The sequence below is a fragment of the Calypte anna genome, chromosome 22, assembly GCF_003957555.1.
Source record: "Calypte anna isolate BGI_N300 chromosome 22, bCalAnn1_v1.p, whole genome shotgun sequence".
Taxonomy (NCBI): Eukaryota; Metazoa; Chordata; class Aves; order Apodiformes; family Trochilidae; genus Calypte; species Calypte anna.
In genome coordinates, this window is record NC_044267.1 from 1,660,542 (window position 1) to 1,688,046 (window position 27,505).

Consider the following 27,505-nt stretch of genomic DNA (forward strand, 5'->3'; position numbering starts at 1 on the left):
AGCACCTGGAAGTGGATACAGTTTTATCTGCTTCAGGATTTGTTTCCCTCATTTTCTTCTACTCAGAGCAGCCCAGTTCTGCTGTCTGTTTGCTTCAGACAACCTTTCAACAAAAGGTATTGGGAGAGTTACTGAAGTTAGGCAGACTGCCCCGGGAACTCAGGGGTGGCAGAACTGATCTTGTATCAAATATACAAAGAAATAGTGAATTCTTAACTGAATTTCATTGCCAAATGACCCAATTCAAAGTACTGAAATTCTTTATTCCTGAGATGTATAATATTCTAAATAAAAACATCCAATAAAGTTAACAAATACTTGAATTAACCAAGTGAGAAATTACTGTAAAGAAACATCCTGAAAGATATTTAGAAAAAAAAAAAAGGCACAAATACGGACAACATAAAATATTCATATTGTCAGCAAACAAGGAGAAAATGTTTCATTTATAGAGCTAGACAGAAGCCATATGGGAAATAGATACACTCCATGCAAATTTATTAAGTGCAACTTTCTCTCTTTCTCTCTCTCTCAGATAAAAAACCTCTTCATGAAATAAAATCCCAAAGTAAGTTATTTTTGTTTCTCTTGTAAATATAATTTCTCATATTTTCTGCCATTGTTTTATTTGCTTAGGAGGTAAATAAAACAAAAGGTTACATGAAGGGTTTCCACGTCTTCTGAAAGCATCATCCTAGCAACTTTGTGGTCATAAGTTTGAGACTAAAACCAGAAAAGTGACCATTCTTTAGTAATTTGTGTTTGGGAGAACTTTCTACAGAAATGGTTATCTTGAAATTCATCCTTGAGGACTTGTAAAAAAAAAAAGTAATTAATAGAGGAGTTTGGCTTTCTTGACTCAAGTCTGCTTCCACTTCTGGCTCTGCCTGATCTTGTTCAGCTCACTTCTGCCTGACTGCTTCAGGGTGTTCACATTGCTTTTCCATCCCATTCATACACAGCTCTGGGGGCTTCTGTCCTGCAGGCTTTGGTTCTTGGTCTTCCACTGATTTCTGTGGAATTCCAGTTTAGAGCAGCACATTTGGAGTGAACAATTCCAAATGAGTAGGAAGCCTGCATGAGGGTGTTTCTCCTTCACGTTGCCACTTCTTAACTATTTCTAAGGATACACAAAATAAGATTCAGGTAGCTCAAAAACGTGCTGTGGTTGCCTTGGCTGCTTAAGTCTTTTTAATTTTGTCTTTGTCTCACTGGAATCATGTCCTGATTGGTCTGTGTCATAACTGAGCTCAGGCAATTGATGCATTTGTGTTTATCTGCATAGGTCCCATTAAATTAGAGAATCTTCAAAGAGTATCAGTCAAATCGCTTTATTTTCTGGTTTATGGAAAAAGGAACCTTAATGGGATTGATTTTAGCATCTAAGATACCGAGGAGAATTCGAGTTCCTTTATAGGTTTAGAAACACACAATACAGCTTGCTGCTATTCGGGGAAACAAGAACTCTGTTTAGGACTGCAGGAATCATCCTTGATGCAAAATCAAAGTCAATTATGAAGATAATTGAGAAACAACCTCTTCTACTAAATAGCCTCTTATGTGATTCTGACTTCTGATCCCTGTTCTCCAGGAGTGGCTCTGTGGAGAAACAGACTGAAAAGTTGGTAAGGGCCACCAAAAGTGAGAGTGCTGGAAAACAGGAGGATGGGAAGCTGGGAAAAATCTTTCAGCTCTCCTGGCAAACTCTAATGGCAGTCAGGGGGAAATGTATGCCCTGCATAGCTCCTGGAAAGCACTTATTGTAAATGAGATAATTTAATCAATTATGTTTCCTAATGCACTAAACCAAATGTTTCATTTTCTGCGCCTGCACATCTTAAATTATCTTCAGGTGCTTTATGAAACTTAATCATAGTTAATAGAAACTTCATTACCATCAAATGTGCTTTCAATAAATGTTGTGTAACAGTGTCAGGAGGTGGAGTGAAATATAGGCTACAGTTACCATAAACATGTATCCTGGAACTGAAATATATAAAAATTGTAGTGTTTTATGAGAGTCCCTACCTTGTCTGGGCTGGGAGGATGCAGTTCATTAAATAATAATCAGTTGGCTATAAATGTTTTCTTTTTTAGTTTGTTTGTTTGTTTTCAATTTGTTCCCTTCTGGGAAAAAAATGAAAGGAGAAAATTACCCATGCCCCAAATCTGTGCTTTTCTGTTTCCTTTAATTTCTAGTCTGCCATAAAAGGAATTATCCATAAGAAAAGACAGACATGGAAGAGATTAAAACCACTTAAAATAAAAAAAACAAAATCATATTTCTCCTAAAAAAATATTAGCATCCTAAATAAAAATAAAATAACATCATTTCTTAATTGTTCCATAGCAACAGTTCAAAGGAACCCCATGTCAGTCGTAAATTCCTGTAAGATGCATCCTTTAAATATCTGCCAGCTTCTGACAAGAACAGCCTTTTCCCCTGAACTCCAGCTGTTGGTTACTTGGGGTTTGCAGGTTGGTTTTTTTTGTCTTGCAATTGAGGAGTTACAGGAAAACTTGAACAGCTCTTCTGTGAGAGAACAATGGCCATTCTATTAAAAATGAGGAAACTCAGAAATAGGAACTCTTAAAAATGTAAATAGCAGTTCTAGTGAAAGAGTTTGAGGATGGGGAGGGAAAGGGATTTATATATTATGGACATGGGGGCCAAACAGTTTCTTTGACTTTAGATTCAACTGTCCCAGTAAGAGATGAGTTCCTTTGCCTGACTCCCAGCACATCTCCCAGGTGCTGCAGCCCCTGGCACTCTGTTCACCTGCTCAGCTCTTTCCCTGCTGCTGCAGCTCAGGGAGCAGGGGGTGCTGGGGCCCTGCCTGGCACTTCAGTTGCTTGGGCTGGTGCTTGTCAGACACTGACAGAGGAACCGGTGAGCTGGGAAATGGAGCTGTTCTGATGCTGTCCACAGGAACTCGTTTCTTTTATCTCAGTGGTCTGAAGTTGTGTTCATTTTAAAAATTCAGCTAAAAGAAAATTATCTGACTTATTACAGAAAAAACATATGCACAACAGAAGCCTCCTCCCAAATACTAATTAAGTAATTTCAGTAATTGGCTACTTATTAAGTGTTGAATATTACTTCCTACTCTATTTCTGTACATTGCTGTTTGTTTACTGATTTTCAGTAGCCTGGATTTCCTACTTGTTTTTTGTCACTGTCATTTGTTATAAATAAATGCACTTTCTGTACCAACTGCTTCTCCCTTGAAGCAGAAGCACCAGCTAGCAGGGTACCAGACACTGCACAGATCTCTTCCTCTAAACTGGAGTTTGGCACTAAGGGAACTATCTAAGGACCCATTAAGGGTACTTGCCAAGTAATTTCATTTCATGGTATGTGGTCTCAAATCCCAGAAGATCAAGAATAGTGGGATTGGATAATTCAATTACATAGTATTGCAGGTTTCATCTGTATTCATTCTCTCCAAGCAAGGAATTCTTTGTCTCTGCTGGAAAAGTTTGAACTGAAGTCTCAGAAAACTTGGCTGTAAGCTTGAAGCCTGGGTGCAGTCACGGGGAAGGTTCAGTTTCCAACCTGTGTTTAAAGACTGAAGATGTTTGCAGGAGTCCAAGAAGATGTGTGATCTCCTCAGCCCCTCTCAGGGCTGTGAGCAGTGGGATGGACTTGTTCCTTCTGATAGTAAAGCTCACACAGAAAATAGAGGGTGGAAGGGAAATCTTCACTAGAAATGTTTCAGAGTCATGAACTCCTGGAATTCAGAATTGAAACCTAAAACTTCAATGTCCCCAGAAGCTAGCAATAGATGAGAGCTCACACTGACACCAAAAGCTGCCCTCCCTGCCTGCAGTTGTTCCACATCCTCCCCTTCAGGGCTGTATTTCCATACCTTAATGATCTCCACTGGGCTGGAATGGGCATTGCTGGTGGAGCTCAGCAAGAAGCCTGAGCTGGCAGTGTGTGCTGATGAGAGGGGGCAAGCACTCAGCTTGGCTGTTACCAGCCCAACTCTCCTGTTTTATAAAGACTAAAGATCATGATGCAATTCCTAAAACAATGTGAGCTCATCTATATGGAGTGATGCATCAGGAAACTTGCTCATGCTTTCAGATGCTTGCTTTTCAGTGTTCCTTTGTGCTCCACTCTCCTGCTGTGATCTGCTCCACATTTCTTTAGTCTCAAGCTTCACATCCCTGGCCGGGTGGCTGTGGCCTCACATCATCATACAACCTCTGCTCACGGCAGCCAGCACCACTCAGGATGTGCTGCTGACTTGGTCCCCACTTTTTCTGCCTGCAGATATGGAGACTGCCAGTGACATTGCCTTGTACTCGGGGCTGGGAGCAGCAGTCATTGCTGTGGCTGTGCTGGTGGTTGGCGTTACCCTTTACAGACGGAGTCAGAGTGAGTACGGCGTGGATGTGATTGATTCATCTGCACTGACTGGAGGCTTCCAGACATTTAATTTTAAAACAGTCAGACAAGGTTAGTGTTGTGATTTCATTTTCTTCTCTCCAGAGCTCCTACTGCAAAGAGATACTAGGCTCATATTCAGTGACTGACTGTGGGAGGGCGTCCTGGCTTACTGCCAAGCAGATGTGTTGCAAGCCAGGGAAGGGCAGGTTGTGTAGGAGGAAGAGGATCTGGTGGTTAGAAATGGCTCTTACTGACTCTGCTCCTGACCTCTCATGGCAGCCTGGACAAATACATCATCTTTGCTGACCACACTCTGAGTGCTTTAGAAATGCTGTCACGAGCTGCTACACTGACAATTGTGACTTGGAAAAAGCCTCCCCAAACCAAAACGAATTAAGCAAACCCAGAAAGCACATCTGTAGTTCTTTACTATTGAGTTACTGGTCTCTTGTCTTTACTCCAGTAAAAGTGATTAATTCTTTAATGTTTATTTGATAAAGCCAGCTTTAACTGTTTTCAAAGTTGCTGCTAGCATGCTGACATCCACATTCTGAGGTCTGTGGGAAATAAATGTGTGTAAATGTGTACAGATTATAAAAAACCTTCAGAAAGCCACAGTAAAATCTGGCAGTAATATATTCTTGGGATACAAGCAGAACCCAGATGTTCTCTGGAATATTATTTCCTTTAGACAGAAATGTGGGATGGAGTACAAATAGTGATTACATTAAACTAGTCTGTTTCTTAAAATCTGTATTGACATTCTAAAGTGGGACCTGCCTTGTTGTGGATGGGTGAGTGTGCTGGGGGGTGTGAAAGTATCCCCAGGTCTCTGCTCTCTTTGGAAAAGTGAAATGTACCAGAGTTGATTGGTGTCTCTATGGTGGTGTTTTTACAGTTGCTTAATTTTGGGGGAGACATTCTTCACTAAGCATAAACTGGAAGAAACTGGGAAAAGATCTTGGTAAAGGGCGCTGTCTGAAGGATGTTTCCTCCTTCAGTAACAAACCCCAAACCTTTCACTAGAGTCACAGAATTCTCAATGACTGTCTCAGACAATAACTTTTTTCTTTGTTGTTCAGTTTCCCATGAAAGTCTTGGTTTGAGTCTGGGGAGTTGTTTGACTTAATGTTTCAAAAAAATTAGTTATGGATGCTCTGAAAACACCTGAGCACTTTCATGCCTGAGTGCTATTAGTTCAGTTACTTTGGGTTCCCTGCAGGTTGTTTTTTTGTTTGTTTCATGCACTCTGGGATAGCCTGAAGTGTGGAAAGCAGTGATCAAATATCTGTTAGGTTTATTGCATCATTTAATCTGGTTTTTAACATTGCCTAATGGGATTTTGAGAGTATAAGGAAGGAAAAGCAAGTTAAAACCAAGATGGTGGAAGGGTGTCTGCATTTAGCCCAAACACAATGATGTCCCTCAGCTGTATCACCCAGCCTGGCTCAGTTGCCCAGGGCTTTCCACCCCTCACAGTTTGAGCTCCTGCCTGACTCCCAATAAACTGCCAACAGCCTGCACACCATGGACTCTGCTTCTGTCCCAGCCAAAGCAGGACAGGGTCAGAAAGAGATTTCTGGTTTCAAATCTTAACACAGTAACTCCCCCCCTGATCTCTTTCATCCCACCAGGTAACTCCCTGCTTTTGAACTCCTCCATGCAGCCTGACCTGACAGTGAGCAGGACATACAGTGGCCCTATCTGCCTGCAGGACCCCATGGACAAGGAGCTGATGACTGAGTCTTCACTGTTCAACCCCCTGTCAGACATCAAAGTCAAAGTCCAGAGTTCATTCATGGTGTCCCTTGGGGTGACAGAGAGGGCTGAGTATCATGGAAAGGCACATTCTGGAACTTTTCCCCATGGGAATAGTAGAGCTTTTGGCACAATGCAGGCTAGAAACAAGGCTACCTATATTCAGAACCTGTCTTCTATTTCAACAAGAAGTGAACTGAAGACAACTGCCATTTTTGGACACCTGGGTGGCCGTTTAGTGGTTCCAAACACAGGTGGGTAGATATTTCCTCATTAAAAGCATATAAAATAATTTTAGATTAAACTTATTTTGCATGGTGGTGTGTTCTAGAACTAAATTTTAAAAAAGAAAAGGGATGAAAGAAGTAAAGAAAAGGAAAAGTGGGCCCTCCCTTAATGCAAATTTTGGGAAGGAGAGCATGTTGCCCACACAGGAGATAACTGATCAGAACAAAGCTTGGGCTGAGTAGTAAAGAGGCATTATGCCTATTTGAACTGTTATAAATTACTGCCTCTCTTGATGTCTGCAGCATGAAAGTCATGTTAATCAAAGCTGTTGCTTGCTTGGATCCTGATCCAAAAGAAAGGCTCCCCAGGAAGGAGGTCGATATTGGATCAGCATCTTATATAAGGGGGTCATATTCAAAGCAGAATCTCCACGCATCAGCATCGGGCTGCATTAACATTGTCAGAATTCATTATGGTCCTGAAGTCTGCAGCATACAACAAACACATCTCTGGAGATCAGCTCCCACTCTGGATGAAAACTCCAGTGCAGCTTTCATTAGCACTGACTCCTGCCTTTCTGCTTTTCTCTTTCTTCTGGCTTAATAGCTGGACAGATTTCCATAGTGGGGCACTTCAAAGTCAACTGACATTTTGAGATTGGGCTGTGCACTGAAACATCACTGCAGAGATGGCTCAATTTGCATTCTTTAGGAAGGAGAGTTTGTTTTGTGACTTTAGAGTTTTGTGAGATGTATTTTAGATTTAAGAGATAAGCTGAAAATACATGGCACTCAAATAGAAAGATGTGGAAATCATAGCTGTGCAGTATGTTGCACTACGTCACTATGTTCATATGAAGCTGAATGAAGTTCCTTACATTGAATATTTTTCTAAATAGCCAATCTAGTGAAAATAGCCAGATTTCACCATTGCTAGCTCAGAGGATATCCTTCAAACTGTGGTGATCTTTATTCACTTTAAATTAAACTTTGTTTTTGTTGGACTAGTGTGTCTAGGTTTATCTCTCAGTACCTATTTGAACTGAATGATTGAGAGTTTTATCCTTCATGTTTCATAAAATGGCTACTTTTAAGGTTACTAGGAAAAATGTGGCCTCTGTTTGGAGAAGATTGATAACAGAGTATAATTCAGGGATACAGTATTTCGTGTACAGTCATGCACAGCACACGGAATGCATTCATTTCTTCACAGATCCTGGAATGTTCTGGAATGAATATTGCAAAGGCAAAGGGACTGTGTCAGTTCAGTTACAGATTAAGTCCCCCATACTATATATTTAGCTAATTTATATAATGATTGGCCCATCAATTAGATTATTTAAATTTGTACTTGGCCCATTTGCAATTTCTGTGCTTCTTCTGCCTATTTACGTAAGAATTCATTTGGTGGCCAATTGTAAATCACAGTCATACTTAGCTGAGGTTCTGCACTGTGTGACACATGCAAATCATTCTGCCTCTGCTGTTTTGTAGGAGTCAGTTTATTGATACCACACGGAGCTATTCCTGAAGAGAGCTCATGGGAAATCTATCTTGCCATCACTCAAAGGGAGTCCAGGTAAGAAGTACATAAAAAATCCACACAGACATCCAGAATCCATGAAACTGCCTCACTGGATGGGTTCCTTGTCAACACTGTCTAAAGGAATGGAATGTGCAAGAGTCACTCCATCTGCTCTGCTGCTGGTGGGACCACACTGTGGTGACATCTGGTGTATCTGTATAAATTACAGTGAAAATTATCTTAGTGTGAGGCTTCTGTGAAATCACATGGAGTTACTGCAAGTGCTGTTAAAAGATGGAACAGCTCAAAAGTCTGATGTATGATAAGTGATGAATTCTGAGTCGAGTTTTTCTGGTTTGGTTTGCAGACAAGTCTTGATGTGTCTACTGACAGCATAAATGTTTTCATTGTTGTTACAGAACCTTTGGGCTCACAGCTCTCATGTCTGTTTGCAGGTTGCAAGCCCCTGTAGCATGCAGCTATGGAGCTGTTGCTTCATGAGAAATATTTGGTAACCCAGAAGCAAATGAATGAATGCTTAGGACCATTTATTAAATTTTATAAATCACCATGAAAATTGCCAGCTGGACCAGCTGATGAACAGTAGAAATTAAGCTGCACTTTGATTCTTAGGGGGTTTTTAATATTGTGTCTGGTGACAAGTTAGTTCTCTGAGGTTCTCAAGGTTTCAGCTCTGCCATTTATTTCAAAGACAAGGAGAAAACAAGCTGCTTGCAGCTCTTAAATAACTTTCCTGGCTTTCTCAACCCAACCCTCTCTTAATTGACACTTGGAACAGAGCTAAGTTAATCTGTGATGTATGCTTTAATTGGTTAATTGAAGGATATTTTGAGGACTCACTGGTGAACCTTCATTCCAAGTGTTTGTGAGAGAGGTTTTCAAAGGGCAGGTTTGTACAACTGGGAACAGGAGAATTGGTTCTACATCTTTACAGTAGTTACATCTCTTATCTCACATTCATCTCAAAGCACTGGAAAATTGGTGGATATATCTGAGGAGATGTGGAAAGAAGAAAACAACTGCATACACAGTAAATATTTACTTAAAATAACTTGTAGCCAAATGATTGCTGGAATTGTCCTTTAAGACCTGAAGGATACAGAGCTGCCTATAAATTTTAAAGCTTAGAAATATCTTTCATAACTTAAAAGTGAAATCTATTTTTATTTTTTTCTCCTCTGATATCTGAACTCCTTTGTGAAAACTTTCATATTCCATCCCCATCTGCTGCCATAAGTTTTTGATCATTTTCAATGAAAGATTAAGATATGTAAAAGGAAGGGGGGGGGGGGAAAGAAAACAAAACCAGCTGTTTTATCTGCAAGGGTTCTGCAGACATGAATTAAAATAGGTTAATTAAAAACAAGCTGCAAATTTTGCCTGCTGTTTTCCTTGACTTTGTGAGCAGCAGCAGAAGTAGCAAGCCAAACTGAAGATTATCACAGGGAGATTTTTCCTTCCTTCTTTTTTAAAGTGAAATCCTGTCAAGTGAGACAAATGCAAACCTGTACTTTTCTTCACCGAGCAAATTGATTTTTTTTCAAGACTGATGTGTTTTCACTCATCTGGACTGGGTAGAGTAAAGCAGACTTCACAGCAGCCACAGAAGGCACTGATGTGTGGGGATGCTCCCGTGGGCTTCTGTGTTCTGAGGATGGGAGGTAGTGCCAGCAGCTCAGGGTTCTTTGCACCTGATATGTACATGTGTGTGGAAGCTGATAGAAAGAACAACACTGCAGAACTGCTCCACAAGCACATGGGCTGTCATGCAGAGATCCCCAAAATACAGAGGACTGTTCCCTGGACAAGTGCAATGCTTGGATGTGGACAAAGGGTCAGATAAGAAGGAAGTCCTGTGTTGTTCTTGCAGAGATCTGAACTCACCGTAATAGTTACCTTGTGCATCTTAAATGTGTGTGACAGAACAAGGATCATATTGTTGAAATTTAGATTGTTTAGGACTAGGGGGTTAGCTGTCACTTCTCATCTTCATTTAGCTGCTAAGGTATGTTTGGTATGAAATAGGCTTCAAAAGGCAGAGGAACAGAGATGATACAGGGTTGGATAGAGATGTGCTGAGTTCACTGAGACTTTACAGAGAAAAGTGAAAAAAATCCCTGCCTGGGCCCTACAAATACTGTGATGAGATTATCAGCTGGGTTTGGTGTAAATTCCAACAATTCTCTCCCACTTTATCTGAAACAGAAATTATATTAATGTTTGAAAATTCTTCAGTGTCTTATGTAACTGAACAAATCAGATAGAACTGGTGGTCCCTCCAAAAGGACACCAGACAAGAATTCTTAGGAGCACAGATATTCACTGCATGGATCCTCCAGAATGAGCCTTGCATCATTTGCCATTTGTGAAGCAGTGGTTGGTGTGAAGTAATGGATGTTATTTTGTGCAAAACCAGTCTTTCCCTAGCAATGCAGTTGTGAAAAAATGTTATTCATAGGCATAAGAAGAAAGCAGTTTTCAGTCATTCTGATGTAAGGTCAGCTAAACAGGCAGTCTGATGTCAGAACATGGTCAGACTGCTGCCACAGTGGAGACGCTGTGCAGGGGCTGCAAGCACTGACTGCTCCCTGCTCCCCACCCTTCCCTCCCCCTCTGCTGCACTCCCTGCTCAGGAGGAACAAGGCAGCTGCACTGGAGGCTGGGCTTGTGCTTTGATTTTTTTTTAGCTTAAGAATCCTGCAAACACTTAGAAGTACTGAGACTCAGGGAGGATTTCTTGTTATGACACTTGAAAAAGAAAAAGCAGAGTTGACCTTTTTTGTTACCATGTTGTGTCTTCTTTTTGCACTCCAGTTTCCACTCACTCATACTTGTAGTCTTTAGTAAGGGATGTCACCACAGCTGTTGGAATTTTTCAAGTCTTTAAACAAGAATGTTTAAAGTTAATGTCTTAACTGCATTTTTCTGAGCATCTACTGGTACAGTTATACTGCCTACCCCCAGGTGATGTTAGATACATGTGTAAAGACAACTTGCAGGATTGGCATCTGTTAAGTTTAAGTGTAGGGCTACACAGACGTGTGCTCCTACATGAAATGGTAAGGGAGGTATATCCTATTTTTTTGCAGCAGGGATTTGCTCCTTAATTTCTTAGATTGTTATGCATCTTATTTATATCTTGGTTGAGGTTCTTCCCCTTATTTTTACCTTGGAAACACATTTTGCTTTAATTTTCAGAGAGGACAACACATCCAGTAATGTAGAAGTCACAAACCAAACCAGAATCATGAAACCTAGATGAAGGATTACAGAGAAAAATGAAAATCAAACAAAAAACCAGGGCAGGATATTTCCATTGCTAACTTCAGTGCCACTGGTGCTGCACAGGTGTGTTTATTCTGAGACAGGGTAAACATATTTACGTGGAACAGGGTTAAATTAATACTTTAATGAAGGAGAAGAAAGAAGATTCTTGTCAGATAGTTCATCTTTGTAGCTTTGCAGTTAATCTAAGCAAACATAGGTGATAGGTGTATTCAGATGAATCCCCAGACTTTGCTGGCAACAGTGGAGCCCAGATGCACATTATCTACTTTGCAGAGATCTAAATTTAAGCAAAGTTCTGTCCCTGGTGTCTGCTCTAAGTTTCCTAGGTTCATTCAGCAGAATATAAATGTGTTTTCAAACCAGGGAGATCACACTCAATCTGGAAAAATTTGAGACTGTCTTTTTAAGCCATAATTTGTTTTATCTTCAGTACTGTGAAAATATTGTTGATGACAGTCTTTGAAGGCAGAATTAGATGGGAACACTACCAGCTGGTGCATAAAGCAGGGGATTACTTGCGTGGAGTCATTTTAGTGTTGTATTTGGTCAAAGCAAATTGAAATGTATTTTAAAGACCAGAATCCTAAACTGACCAGCCAGTGATTTGTGTAGATGTGGCTGAATAGTTTTGCTTCAGCTCCAGCTACTGCTTCTGTATGGAAATGAGGACAGTAATTGGCTTGCTATTCCTTTTCTGTAACAGATGAGTGAAGTACTGACTTTAACTAAAATATTTTGAAATTTGCAGTTAAACAACTTTTCACTCCATATTAAAAAGAGCCTGACAGACATTATTGTCTTTCCTCCCCTGCACAAAGCCTACAGCCAGAAGGCACAGATGTTCTTCTAGGACCAGAAGTAACTTGTGGGCCTTCAGATTTGCCTGTCAGCACTCCAGTTGCCTTGACGATCCCACACTGTGCAGAGATCAATTCAGAGCACTGGAATATTCACTTGAAAAAAAGGACACAGCAAGGAAAGTGGGAGGTAAGTTTAGTGATCTGCTCCCATTTAAAAGGTTGTACTAATGATGGAAATGATTGCTCTTATTCATGCAGGCACAGGTCACAGATTATTTGATAAAAACAGACATTTTAAAGAAATAATTAATAAAAAAAGATTTTGCTGTTTGTTAAGAAGCAGCTAAAGTGTTGTAAAATATTTTACCAGGACACGCATGAAAGGGTGAACTTCAATGTCTAGCCCTTGTGACATGAGTATTCATTTTCTCAGATCACTTAATAATGGAGGCAGCAGTCATTTATTTTTTAAAAGATTGATTTGATAGATCCTAGCTGCCAAAGAGACTCACATCAGAACAGATCAGTATATCCACACAGGAGTTTGTCATGACATAAAGAAAGTTATAGACCTGGTTAAAAACATACACTTCAAGTTTCATTCTGACTTAGAAGGATCATCTTGATTTATTGTCATGTCATTTTAATGGGGAAATTAAGTGTTGTGCATTCGTGACATGGGCATTTGATCATCTGTGTCTGTCCACCTGCATTTTTAAGTCCAATGACTGTTTTCAACTGAAACTGCTTGAGAGCAGCAGTCTCAAACATATTAATCTCTCTACGTTATTTGAGGAGACAGCCTACTAATAATACTACTGAAGGGAGGGCAAAAGTTTGAACTGAGCTGTTACTCAACATTACAGAAATCCACACAGGACAGAAAGGAGCTGAATGTCCCAGCTATGAAGTGATTGCTTTATGTGTTATTAGAATCACAGAACCAGTAACTGAAATATTTAGTTCATTGCATCAGGAGGTGAAAAAACCAAAACCAGCAGCTAAAACATTCATGGATACCATAACTCCCTCTGTCCTTTCCCTCCTCTGAAGCATGATGTTGTTTGTTGCTCTCATTTAAGCCATGTCAAGTTCAGCTTAGTTTTTCTATTTAGCTGCACTCAGTTCTCAGCTCCATCAGTGTTGGTACAAACACCCTAGAATTAATGAGGAGTCTCACACCAAACTGTAGGCTGCTCAAATACCTCATCTAATGATGCTGTAATGCAGAGCTAAGAGTGAAAGGCAAGAGGGGGATAGGTAGTTTTTTGATGAAGGTAAACATAACAACTCTAATGACTGTTTTGAAAGGCAGTCAAATACCAAGTTTTGCTCAAGGTTTGCTTATTGACTTTAATCTTTAAGTGAATTCCTTTACTTGACATTGGGGAAAAAATAAGCTAGAACATCAAGAACACTCAAAAAAAAGATGCAAAAGTTGCTTATGCATTATCATTACTACTGTATGCTGTGCACATTGGATTCTGCACAGTATATTGCCATAAATTATATTGCTGACTCAGGACTAAATTGGGAGTGTTTGCTCATGTAGGTAGTCTTCCTTATCCCCTTCCCCGAGGCCAAAATGAGTTGACTGACTTAGAAATACTTTCTATTCCCAGATGAATAAAAATAAAGAAATAATATCATGACTCCTATTGTCAAGGGCTATGGGTTTTTTATTTTTTTTATTTTTTTTTAAACCTGAATTTCATTTTGCAGGAAGTGATGTCTGTGGAAGAGGAAACTACTTCTTGCTACTGCCTGTTGGATCCTTATGCCTGTCACATTCTCTTAAACAGCTTTGGAACTTATGCTCTTATTGGAGAACCCATCTCTGACTGTGCCGTTCGACAGCTGAAAGTCGCGGTTTTTGGCTGCCTCTCTTGCAATTCTCTGGATTACAATATGAGAGTATATTGTATGGATAACACACCTTGTGCATTCCAGGTAAATGGTTTCCCTTCATAATTTGGTTTTAGTTATTTTTCCATAGAATACCAACATCTTTTTATGCCTGGGAATAGTCCCTGGGCAATAGCAACAATCCAGGACTCAAATGAATCAGACTGACCTACAATTAAGTCCATTAAATTCTCTGCACGGGTGTTTCACTTGGGGATTAACACTGCAAGGACAGACAAACTGTCCAGTTTTTGCCAGGCAGATGGACTCCCACTCTGCTCACATTCTAGGCTTACCAAAAACCCCATAGCCCTGGTTAGCACAGCAAAGCTGCAGCTGGAAACACAGAACGTTGGACTGGGAGCCCTGGATAGGGCATGGCACAGGAACTTGTCTGCATCTGGAGCTGAGTGCTGCTCTGCTGGAAGCACAAGGCATTGTAATTTCCCACACTCATTACCCTCACACTGTCATTAGTTTAGGATTTCCTCTCTATTTACAATTTGAGCAAGAGGAGATTGCCTCACCATCTTTTTAAATAGAAAAAATGAAATTATAATCATGTATTTCCCCTTTAAAAATGTAAACCAAACACACAAAACAATCCCCAAGTGACAACTGGAATTAGCATGATTTTTCTACTCGGTATTCCAAGATGAAACAATGAAATTCAGTGGCTTTTTGCAGCCTTAGTAAACTCAGAAGCTTTAACAAAATGGTTTTCTTTTGGGAACTGAAATGAAGACAGTTGTGACAGATGAGCTTTTGCTTCCTTTTCCTATCACACAGAATAGAAACATGAATCCTAATGAAGCACACACTAATCTCAATGTGCTTCTAATAAAAGCAAAGCCACTGAAAGGATTGTCAAAGACTTCCCCTAGCTTTGTAATTATGCTCTTTGTACACTTGCACGATTCATAGACTTACCAATATTTTCCTGGATCAGTCTGCCTGAAATTCAGAGGCCCAAATTCCTTCTTGGGCATTTGTGAACATGTACAAATAGTACTGAGTCGTATGTTCCATTCATGTAAACCTGGATAGTCTCATGCTTTTTAGTTACTGTTATCAGTTATGTCCTGCCTGTAGTGTAACGAGGCAACCAGGTGCCACTAATTGCCAGGGAGTGAGCATGAGCTTGTGTCAAGCCCACCTGTGCCTAATTAGGGTGGGCCCCTACTGCGCATGAGCAGGACCAGGGGGCCAATCCTAATTGGGCAGAGGTGGGCTTGACACAAGCTCATGCTCACTCCCTGGCAATTAGTGGCACCTGGTTGCCTCATTACACTACACCTGCCTGTACACATTTAGTCTTGTGCAGCAGATTTAAAACAAAAATGTACAAAAATCTTTTTGAACTTTTCAATGCAGAGAAAATAACTCCCACAAAGTTGTGCAACACAGTTCTGAAAGAGAGCCCAAAAGAATAAAACGAGAATAATTTTTTCAGAGTAACCTCCAACTTTTTTATAACTTCTTCATACAGCACAGTTCAGTCTCACTGAGCAATTCATTGATGCTGAATTTTACCTTCAGTATATTACATTTTTTTAAAAATAGCAACTTTTGTTTGACACTATTAATCCTTTACCATGCAGTCCTATATGAGATATAAAGTTCCTTGATTTTTCACTTTGTTCCTGTGTAAAAACTTACCTTACTTTTCTAATAGATGACTCTGCCCTTTATGTTGAGAAACTCTTGGCTTTTAAAAGATAAGAGAAATTCATTTTTATTTTGTATTTTCTGTAGTGCTGATGCTTATGGAACACAAGACCTTATGCATTATTAAAGCTAGAGTGGTGTTTATGCAGCTGTGGTAAATTAAAAAAAAATTCCAACACATTCAGTGAATTTTGAAAATAGTTCTAAAATAGGCTACTCCCTTTGCAGTTGAATATCAAAACCTGAAGTCTCCCTTCTTGTTCCTTCTTTCATACAAACCCAGCCATCAGGAGTTAAAACAAACTGAATACCTGTAAATTGGTTTATAGTAGAAATCCATTAGTTTCAGAAGGCTTGAGCAGTCATTACATTTTCAGAGGCTCACAATGTTTCCAGTAGCTCTTTTAACAACTTTGCTACTGACAAGTACTAGACTTTCAATTTAGACAGATTTTATATAATTCATGTGGATAAAAGAGGTGATCTTTAACAACTCCTTGCTAGCTGATTTTTAAAGACTTCTGCAAGCTTCTCTTCTTCCCTGGTGTTTTTGCTGTTGCAGTATGGAGTAAGCATTGAGTAAGTCCAGGTAGGGGTGATTTTTAAATTCTTACTATGTTTTAAATTCACAGAATTTTATAGATTTAGATTGTAACAGACATCTAGAGGGCTGCAGTACAAATTCCCACTCAAATTCAGCAGTTCCAAGATTCCCCAGGGTCTTGCCCAGTACATCTGAAAATGCCCAAGAGAGGAGAAATTAAACTGAACTGTTTTGTCTAATGTGTCCACTCAGGGTGTTTCTTTCTGTGCTCCTTTAAGTCCTCAGAGTACTTTCTCACCAAAACTGCTGTCAGCTTCATCTGTAATGGAGCAGACTCTTCACCAAGCATGCCTCGTGTTATTTATCTTCCTCTTTAGTCTGCTTAGTAAATTTCTCACAGAGCTTTGTATGTCAAGTGTTTAAGAAATAAAAGACACAACCTGTAGAAGTCTTTAATCAAAAGCTTAATTTAAAATACCAAAGAGAATTGTGTTATTTCAGAAAAGAAGAGGGACTAATTACAACAATGTCACATTTTATCAGATTTTCACTTTCCTCTCTGGAAGAAAATAATTTTACCTGGCAATGGGCTTCCAGAATCTTGGTTCCCTCTCCACAATGATGTCAGAAAGCACTCTGAGTAACAAACTGCTGGTAAACTTCTCCTTCACACTAATGATCCTGTGGGACAAAATAAAATAGTAACACTCAAACATGAAGAACTTTCAGCAATGCTAGCTTTTAACTTCAGTAATAAAATGTAATTGCTGATGCCCATCATCTGGCCCAGGAGAGAAATAGTCCAGTGCTGTACCCTGATGTGCTGTAAGTGAGCCAGGCACTCTTCATAAAGATTTGATATTTGTTTCTAAAAAAACATACTTTCCTCCTCTGCCTTTTCAGGAAGTGGTTTTGGATGAAAAGCTGCAAGGAGGACAATTACTGGAGGAACCAAAACTTTTGTACTTCAAAGGGAATACCTTCAATCTTCAGATATCTGTCCTTGATATCCCACCTTTCCTTTGGAGAATTAAACCATTTACTGCATGTCAGGTACCTGTGCATTTTGTTTGGTTACAGCTGAATTCAGAGCAAGTCAGGTTTTTCACTGCTATAGGCATGACCCAAATAAGACAATGGTCCCTTTTATTGTTGAAAGGTGTGGTTGTAATCCACTGAGTATGCAACAAAAATGCATTATCTTAGGATTTTGACAGATACAGGTTTCATTCATACAAGAATGCTTTAAATTTTTTATTCTAGGAAAGTGCAAGCCTGTTCTTTTCCTCATTTCAGTCACTTCCAACAGAGGGCCTATATTCTTGTAGTAATTTATCACTCATGAGGATGTTTTTGATCTCTGTATCATCCTAATTTCACTAAGAATATATGGCTGAAAATTACATTTAAATGTAAGCATATAAATGTCATGAGTTCCAATTACAGAAGGTATATCCTAAGCATTAAAATCAAGGAAAAGCAATAATTTTTTTCTGTACTACACTGAATAAAGAAGTTGTTTAAGATAGGATAGTGAAAATTAAAACAAAAGAAAAATTTCTAAGTGCATTAGATACTGGAAATGATAAGAGAGAGGATGGCAGATAGAATGGGCTGCTCTTGAAAATACAGAATTAATTGGACTGTATAATCTCCCTTTTCCCAGAAACATAGAGACAGTCATCTGTTGTTCAGTATGTTGGCAAAAAAACTGTCTTAAATGAATTCCCCTGTTCTCCAAAACACGAGTGTAATGGGGTCTGAAACATAAACCCTGTTCTGTATCTAGATAAACTCTATTATTAAGAATATAAGGATAATTTATTCTGCAACTTAGGAAATGAAAGAAATTATAATTTTCATCTCAATACAGAGAACTACTTGCCCTTCAGTGGTTTTGTTTGTCTTCTGTTCAGTGTTTTTGATCCAGAGGCCTCACAATACTTTGTGTGCAGCTCAACACTTTTCTTAACGCTGTGTGAACAACTTGTGTGAATAAATACATTGCTTATGGTATATTAAACTCAGGGTTTTTTGTTCTCTGTTGTCAGTAGTCTAAAGTTTCCACTCAAAACTGAACTGCATGTTGAACAGACACGATAGCCAATGCAAATTTCCTGTGTTAAACCACATATCTCAAGGACCTCACTTTGTTGAATCTAATGCAAGTGTCACAACCCAAAGTAGCTATTAAATTTACTGCTGCAGGCTACAAACAAAAAAAAAGAAGTCAGACGAGGGAGCCATAACCCACACAAGAATGCTCAAGTGCTGTGCTTGCTTTAAGGGAGGCACGGAGCAGGCACATCGCCATTCTCTCAGCAGCCACTCAGGGTTGAAAAGAAGCATGTGCAAAACCTCTGCTGACAGAACAGTCTGACACAGTGCAGATACTGAAACCAAATAAATATTTGCATTTTATAATTGAGTAGCCTTTGAATGACTTGTACACCTGAGAAATATAGTAATTGTTTCTAAAAGAAACTGCAGATCAACCTACCCTGGCTTTGTATTTCTCAGTGAAATTCTGTGATGTGTTCCCACTCTGTTGACAGCTCTGATTTGGTTCCAGTCTCTTTATAATTAAAATAATCTGTTTCTTCATGTGGAGTTTCTTCCAGTGTTTACTTGTTTTCTCTCCTACTGCCACACTTTAAAAAAAAAAAAGCTGAAAGCTGGTTGTTCTGGTTGTCAAGAACAACTGAAAAGAGCTTATTCTGTAATTGCTTCTTTGGTCCACCAAATGAAACTATTCCAGGCTATTACCACAAGGAAAGATTTATGTTAATGGTTTCTCAGATAAGGAAAGATCCTCCTTCAAGGCTTGAACAGATGAATAAATCATCATGTAAAACTGTGGCATAAAAGCAGTTAATGGCAGGTGGTAGTCAGAATTTCTCCAGACTATGCTAAGTGCATTTGTTTGTCCTGGCCACCTTGCAGGAGCAGATGCTGAGTGCTTGGCATCTTTCCCAACATGTTCACAAGTAACTAGGGGAACCCTTAAAAACTGGTTGGGTGTCAGAGCAGGAAGAGACTGTGGGATGCATGTTAAAAAGCCAGACAAGCACCTTTGGGGGTTAAAAGCAGCTGTCTTCCTAGCATCTTGTGTCTCTTGGAGGATTCAGTGTCTCTCTGTAGCTATGAGATGATTTACATTCCCTCTGTCTGCTAGGAACTTAATTATGGAAGCAGTGCTGGAATACTTCAAACACTTGTTGTTCCACCATGTTTTGACACCTCCCCTCCCCATATTTTTTCATAACATTCTTTTCAGCTGAATGATTCTTCCACTCTGACTGAGATGATTGCTCTGGAAAAATCTAATTACAGCTGCTCTGCTTCTAATATTTTGTTAATATTTTATCACTGTTGGTATCTTGCTACTGTTACCAACTCAGGATCTAAACAGGGAGCTTACCATTATCACCTGGTGCACTACAACAGATAGCCTGAGACCCTGTCAGGAAGCAGTAAACTGCATCCCAGCTCTAAGTTCAACCGCAGGTTAGTCCTGACTGTACTTTAGGGTGCAGGGTGAGGCCATCTCTGAAGCTGCACATTCTCAGCATACGAGTGCAGAGCTCAGTTCTTCAGGGACACAGAAAAGATCCTAAGCCAAATAAAAATTGCCAATAAGAGACCAAGAATGAAGAGATGCATGTTTTGTGAGCTGTAAGCTCTCAGCTGAGCTTCCATGTGTAAACTGATCATAAGCATTCAGTACCTGGCTTAGTTGATTTAAGCAGCTAAGTATGACAAACTACTTGCTGGTAGGCCACTGAGTTGTTATTGTCAGTATTAAATACTGAAGGAATTACAGCTCCCTATAGGCAGAACGTTTTATGTCTTTGTCTCTGTCGTTTATTAACCCTTTATAAAGCTCTGAAAAATGAAAGGAGAATGCACACCCAGATTAAATTTTATATTCTTTGAAGGATCAACTTCACATGCCATTCAAATCAGTTCTAATAATGTGAAAATTTGTAATACTCCTCTAGGAAAAACTAATGTAAAATTTTTAAGCTAGTTTTATTGTGCTGGAGTAAATGCACAATTGTTTAATGCTGTCCTATAATCATAGGGATGAATGTTAAGATATAATAAAATGAAATAATGAATATCAGTCTTTTTTTCCCTTTTACATTACTCTCCATGTTGCCAATTGAACAATTAATTTGAAACTAATTGAGGACATGTTTGGTTTGATTGCTTTTACTCTACATGCCTTCATGGCTACAATGCAAAACATTGTAGTGGGTTTATAGCTGATGTTAGTTTGGAAATAAATTATAAAAGACAAACATGTTCTGAAAAGTGTAAAGTGAGGAGATCAATAACAGAACTTTGGTACTTAGAAGGTAATCATAAACCAGAAGTTAGTTGCCCCCTATGTACTTCTCCTGTCTATTTCCATACATTTTTAGGAACTCAAAGCAACCAGAGATGCCAGAAATCTCTGATGATTAATTGCTGCAATTTTCTATATAGCAGTTGATGAGGGCATTCATCCCATAAACTGACTCTGGCTGAAGTTGAGGAGTCACTGAAAGTAGTCACAGAATATAACAGGATGAAACTAAGAAGTAAAACAGACTGACCAGTGATGTGCAGTGGGCTGCACGTGACTACCCAGGCAGGTGGGTGTTTTTAAATTTGGCTGGAACATAAATACAGATAATGCATTAACTTACAGAGGAAGTACTGTTCTTGATAGGAAGTTCTTTTTTTGGATTCTGGAGTACGAGGTGGTGCTAAGGAAACACAGGTTAGAGTTCTGATCCCTGCCTAGGAGGAGTGAGGTGGCACCCTTTTTTTTGTTTCATTTTAGATGAGTGTCTCATCATTTATGCCACTGAATGAAATCTAAGCTTTTACTAAATGTAACCCCTCAGGATTTATCAGCTGAAGTGTGATTTATTCATTTTGTCTTTGAGTTTGCAGGGATGTTAGTAAAAAAGCAATTGCAGAGAAAATGAATGGATGTTTTTTCCTAGTTTGTGATGGTCACAACTTGTTATTCTCATGCCTTTCCTCTTCTTGTGGGCTGTCTTTGTCTCCCAGGAAGTCCCTTTCTCCCGTGTGTGGTGCAGCAGCCCCAAGCCACTGCACTGTGCCTTCTCCCTGGAGCGCTACAGCCCCGCCACGGCACAGCTGTCCTGCAAGGTCTGCGTCCGGCAGGTCAAGGGCCACGAGCAAATCCTGCAGATCCAGACATCCATCCTAGAGGTAAAGCCTCCTCTCCCCTTGTTTGTTTGGTGAAGCTGCTGTGCAGAACAAGATCCCTCCCCCATTTCTCTCTATCTCCATGTCATGAGTATATAAATCCTTACAGATCTCATTTCCAACAGAAATCAAAGCACAGAAATGCCACAACACAAACACAAATCATAGAATCCTAGAATGGGCTGGGTTGGAAGGGACCTCAGAGATCATCAAGTCCAACCCTTGATCCACTCCCCCCACGGTTCCCAGCCCATGGCACTCAGTGCCACATCCAGGCTCTTTGGAAATATCTCCAGACACGGAGAATCCACTCCTTCCCTGGGCAGCCCATTCCAATGCCTGATCACCCTCTCCAGAAAGAAATTCTTTCGAATCTCCAACCTAAAGCCAACATTTGGGGTAGTGGTAGCAGTTTTCTTGCATAAAGTTTTTGCATAGTTTGAAGAGCACTGAGCTGAAGAGTGGATTGCTGTTAGGTGTCTGCTGTTAGGCCCACAGACTGTTCACTTATTCATCTTTTTATACACAGAATGTCTTGTAAGGACCAGAGCTTTGGTCACTGGTGAAAGATACCAAACATGCGATGTGTCCTACAGCAATGAAAACTTTAGCTGCTTATTTTAGATTATTGAATATCTCTGTTGATTAATAGTTATGAATTAAATATATATGCCCGTTACTAAATGTACTATACAGAGAATGCAGCAACTAAGTTAGCAAACCACAAACACAATTTTGTTAAAAAAAAATCCTCAAAAATACAGCCAAATGTTTTTCCAGTTTTTTACTGTTATTTCACAAAAAGCTTCTGTCGTTCTATATTTATTTCAATATAACGTTGCTGCTGCCAAAAAAGGACTTATCTGTCCACAAGTCCCCAGAACATGTTAGAATTCTGTCTTAAAATGGATTTGCTAGTATGGAAGGCTTTCTCATGCCTATCTCAAAAAGTGATTGAAGAACGAGGGTAATATGACTACAAAATAAATATTAAATAACAACTGAATGCTTCAATTGCTCACTGCTTTATAATTCCCTGGACTAACCAGGTAGCAGTAGCTTATCTCATATGTGCAGGGTATGAAAATCTGCTATTGTTCTGCATATTTAATTTAAACAGATGCTGTATCTGCAGCATCACTGTTACACTGCATGGATGACTTTTGGGATGTGTCATAAATGTTATATGAAAAGACTATAGCATCACTGTTATTTAATATTTATGCTGCATTGTACTGAAACGAGTAACGCATGGAAACGTGACTCTATTACACAAGACTGATATAACTTTATAGGAAAAGAATGGGCTAGATTCCAAAGGCTCTGGATTCCAAAGAGATTTCTAATATGGAAGAGCTGAGAGACTTAAAGAATTCAGGTGTTTAAAAAAAAAAATAAAAAGAAAATCACAATTGAGAGGTTTATGTGTCGATATTTTAGGCCTTAGTAATTAAAGAATTAAAAACCCATACGTGTTCTATCTGCCACTCACTGCTCTGTTGGACTTCCTCTGTAACCCAAAAATAAACAAAAAGAGGAAACTTGTAGGAGGAAAGTGACACCGTTTTAAATGGGGGTTTATGTAAGTGCTGGTGATGTCCTAGAAGTTTCTTCACAAATTAGAAAAATACTCTTCACTATTTTATTTTCTGTTGTCAGTTCTATGAACTATATCTGGAATCTCAGGCAGCAGGTAAATGTAGACAGGCTCACTGCAGGAAGTGCAGGGAACTGTCTGCACTGGAGCTCTTTTCCTTCTGTGCAGAAATCTCTCTGGGTTCTTTGTGTCTAAGCAGGACTCGGTGTCACTCTGTTACTGTGCTCAAGAGCCACCCACAGACTCAAGGTGGGCAGGAGCCTGATGCCCCACTAACTGCTTTGCTTTTTTATTCTGTGTAGAACGAAAGAGAAACCATCACTTTCTTTGCACATGATGACAGCAACTTCCCTGCACAGATGGGTCCCAAAGCATTCAAAATCCCCTACTCCATCAGACAGAGGATCTGTGCAACGTTTGACACACCCAATGCCAAAGGCAAAGACTGGCAGATGTTAGCACAAAAAAACAGCATTAACAGGTAATGGCAGGCAGTTTTGAAAGGTGAACATTTACATATGCAACAGGAATAATTTGCTACTGTTATGGGGTTTTTTTGTTTGTTGCTCATATTAAAGCTGTGTTCATAGTAATTACCATACTTCCTCTGGAGGATAAACTGTAGTACATAGATCCCTCTATATGCAACTAGCTACTGAAATCAGAAAGCACTTGTTCCTCTGAATCAGCCCCTGTGCTCTGTCCTGCCTGATGTTGCCCTCCAAGGTCAGTTTGTTCTGGACTCAACTCTTTCTTTGTACACCCAAAAGAGTGGGGTCTCAGTAAAGTACAGGACTGCAGAAGGACTTAGGCACAGTTTTGCACTATGAAAGCATTGGTTTAAAGGACTTCAGAGGCTGCATTTTATCTGAAAAAATATATTTCACATACCCTGTTGTCTGGGCTTCTTATCTGTGTATCTTGTATTGCAAAATTAATTGTATATTTTGCAATTTTTTTTCTTCTAAGGAAAGGGGTTTTTTGCTTTTTAAACACACCCATAGTGCTGGGCGTAACAGAGGACACTTGCAAGTTCATGGTAGCTTCAGCATATACTGTTCCTCATTCGTTTTATTACTCCTTTTTTTCTCCTTTTAGGAATCTCTCCTATTTTGCTGCACAAAGCAGTCCATCTGCTGTCATTCTGGACCTCTGGGAAGCCCAACATCAACACGATGGTGACCTTGACTCCCTCGCCTGTGCCCTGGAAGAAATAGGAAGGACACACTCCAAAATCTCAGACATAACAGAAACTGAGATTGAAGAGCCTGACTTCAACTACAGCAGACAAAATGGACTTTAGTCACTTTTTCAATTCAAGAACTGATGGCCAGCTTTGACTATTACACTAGAGATTCTCTTTGGCAGGGAGGAAATAAGGGTTTCTGCAGTGTACGGAAACAGACACTCATTTCCACAATGCAGTTTTCAGTTAGAGGAGCAGAAGCAACCCTGTTAAAAATCATCTTGGTAATAAGGAAAACCAAGCTTCTCCCTGTCCCTCTCTCATTCAAAATTCATGTTTTAATGTCAAAAACAAAACCACACATCTACCCTTCCGGAGCAGGAAGGAGTGAGATACAGAGCCATAAAAATTAAATATTACATGATGTATTTAGGAAACATTAGGGCTAATATAATGCCTAATGAAAATCAACAGATAAGTTACTGAATATATAGAGCCAGCAGAGATTAATCCTAGTTTAAAGGTTTGTCTTTTGGGGCCTGGAGTCCCTTTGTCCTGCATTTCTAACTTACCACACCTAACAAGTTATTTCCAAACATTATTTGATAGCATCATGTTGCCACTTTATCTGCTACAGGAAAAACTGAGAATCTGAGGAACTAGAAGATTTCATAACTATTTAATTTCTATAATTTGTATTCCAATCAGTTTTTCAAAAATTCAGTCACTTAATGAATATACATTTGCAGCAGTGCTTTCCTGCCCATCACAAAGCAGCAGAACCAAACCCTGCTCTGTGAAATTAAATGTGTGTAAGAGAGAAATTTTCTGAAGTCCCTAGTCTGCAAACATTCACTTAGGCAAAAAATGTTTCTTTGTGGGGCATTTAAGTAACCAAATAAAATGCAGAAAATCGCAAGCCCTATTTTAGCAAGTTTGCACGTTTTTTTTTTTACTTCATGTTCTGGGGCTAAACTGAAAGGCAAAGGTAGAGGTAAAGTGAATTGGCATGGCTTCATTTTTGTTTAGTTTCAGATTTAAGCAGTAAACCCAACATGGTACTGCCAAACCTTGGTTTCATTTCATTGTACAATTTGGATATTTCACAGGACATAAAACTGGCCCTGTTACACTTGATGTAGTTCCAAATATATTGCTTTTACCACTAAAACCATGATTTAACCAGAGAACCAGAGAACTTTTATCAGTTTCATAGAAAAAGTGTTTTTCACTTCAATTAAACCAAAAAGAGAGCTGCCACTGTGAGTGTCCTGGTGAAACTGGAACCAAACTGGTAGCAAACTTTTACTGGAGCCAAACTTAACCATTGTTATACTCATGGATTCTTTAAAGTTAGCCAAGGTGCTCATTAGCTCTGGGTCTAGGCTCTCAGTGTTGGCGACAGGAACAGAAGCAGTGTAAAGCAGGAATACAACAAGATTTAAGGAGATTCATGGAAATGCAAGAAACTGAAAATCAAGTGAGTATTCATTGTTTTTTTACCCCTGCATTTGGCTGAGTGTGATAGACCAAAGGGTGGGTACTCAGTGTGCAAATCTATAATGTGAAATTATTTCTCAACCCAAGATTTCAGTTCTGAGAAGTATGATGAACAACTGGTGATGCAAGACTTTCCTTGTTCTCACTGATCTGAAACTGCAAATTTCATTGTTTTCCCAGCTCTGCAGGCTGGAATAGTCTTAAACTTATAAATACTTAGACTTACCCAAACATTTTCTGCACTTTACTATTTCATGAAGCCTGACATAAGAGTTCCTGTTTGCAGTGGGAAATCATAATGGCTGCAAGCATATTTAAGACTGAGACAAAAATACCAGCTTATTTGGCAGCAAGCTGTCACTGTTTTCAGCAGCACATAGTTCTATCTGCATTTGAATTATATTTCTAGTGACTTCCAGTCCTCCTCCTCAGAAACCTGTTCTTCATTGGACAGAATGTCATGAATTAAAAAAAAAAAAAAAAAAAGGTAATGGCATCCAGAGAGAAGTGGTGGAGTTTCAAGTGAGCTGTTGTTGTCTGGGAAACCAGCAACAGTCTCTCCAGCAGTTAATTTGTTCTCAGCTTCTCCTTAAATGCAGTTTTAATTTTCAAACTAGCTCAGATTAGCTACCATAGCAGAGACTTAAGAACTCCTCTGCAGGTGCTGTACCATATTCCTGTCATTCCAAAGAGCAGTATGTATTTTATACTCTTGTTTTCCAAATGTGTGTGAGCCACACATGGGTTCTCTTTTGCATATGGGGCAAGAGAGAGCTGCTGTATGGAACTCAGACTTTAAAGGTTTTTTTGGGAAATGCAGTGTTTATTTTCAAGACTTTGGGTAGCTTTGGAAAACCTCTATGAGCAACAGCACTCAACTCTTCCTGCTGAGTGTGTGGTAAATTCTAGTGAGAGAAACCAGAAGCTGTCCAGACTGACTTCCTCCAAAGGACATCCAAGGAGCCTCCAGGCTGACAGGATCTGGGTGCACACCAAAATCCAAGTTAGATCTAAAATCCATTGAAGTCTAGTGTTGAGTTAGTGGATTGAAAAGGAATAAATGGCAAAGGTTTTTACAATGCCAGAAAAACTCTTCAGTTTTGGGCCTGAGGTAGGATTTTAATTTTACATTGCTCAGCAGAGGTGATATCAAAATAATTTTAAAAATCATTAAAAAATTTTGTTGTTCTCCAGGATAATGATGAGTATTGGTAGGCAGTAGCTGGATGATAAGAAATCAAGTTAGACATCTGACTGGAAAATAGGCTACAGGTTTTTTTCTATTTCCCCCCCCCAACTGCATCAGTTGATTACCTGATATGTCTGATACAGACATGCCTGTTTTCAGATGCTCTCTTTCTGTTGTTTTGTGTTAGCATCATGGGATGATATTAATAGCACTAAGCACTTCTTGAGGCTTATGCCAGTTCCCCTCCTTTTATTATGCACAGCCCCAGTTTTAGAGATGGAGAAGTTAAAACAGTTTTTAGGTAAATGCTTCTGCTACCATATAAATGAGGCAGCCACGTGGATTTTGTTACCACTAGCAAACAGCTAAACAAGTAAAAGATGTTAAGTGTTTGCTTCCTCTTTGCTACAGTTGAAAGCAGCTGTCTCTTGCCAGCTTCCCCACAAGCCTGCTGTGTTCTTGACCACACAGTATTCTCTCAGAAAGATGATGTAGAACTTGTATGCAAACAAATATATAAGTAGATATGTTAACCATTATTCGTGATCTTAATAATCCAGAAGCACATTTTAACATCTAAACTACATATGTGTATATATATGATTTGATCCAAATTACAAATGTAAAGGAGCATCTGAAGCAGGATTAGATACCTGAATTAAAAAATTTATTCCT

The 27,505-nt window shown here is 39.3% G+C and overlaps 1 protein-coding gene across 1 annotated transcript in view; it reads left to right on the forward strand.

The window, feature by feature from the left end:
• The window catches only part of UNC5D (unc-5 netrin receptor D), a 50,766-nt gene extending 26,508 nt beyond the window's left edge, over positions 1–24,258 (forward strand). Inside the window, exons 7-16 of the mRNA XM_008491388.2 lie at positions 536–568; positions 4,280–4,465; positions 6,031–6,408; positions 7,876–7,960; positions 12,034–12,202; positions 13,738–13,965; positions 17,036–17,185; positions 21,197–21,361; positions 23,258–23,436; positions 24,054–24,258. Coding sequence (XP_008489610.1) covers positions 536–568; positions 4,280–4,465; positions 6,031–6,408; positions 7,876–7,960; positions 12,034–12,202; positions 13,738–13,965; positions 17,036–17,185; positions 21,197–21,361; positions 23,258–23,436; positions 24,054–24,258 — 1,778 coding nt within the window. The remainder of the gene's footprint in view (positions 1–535; positions 569–4,279; positions 4,466–6,030; positions 6,409–7,875; positions 7,961–12,033; positions 12,203–13,737; positions 13,966–17,035; positions 17,186–21,196; positions 21,362–23,257; positions 23,437–24,053) is intronic.
• The last annotated feature ends 3,247 nt before the right edge of the window (positions 24,259–27,505 follow it).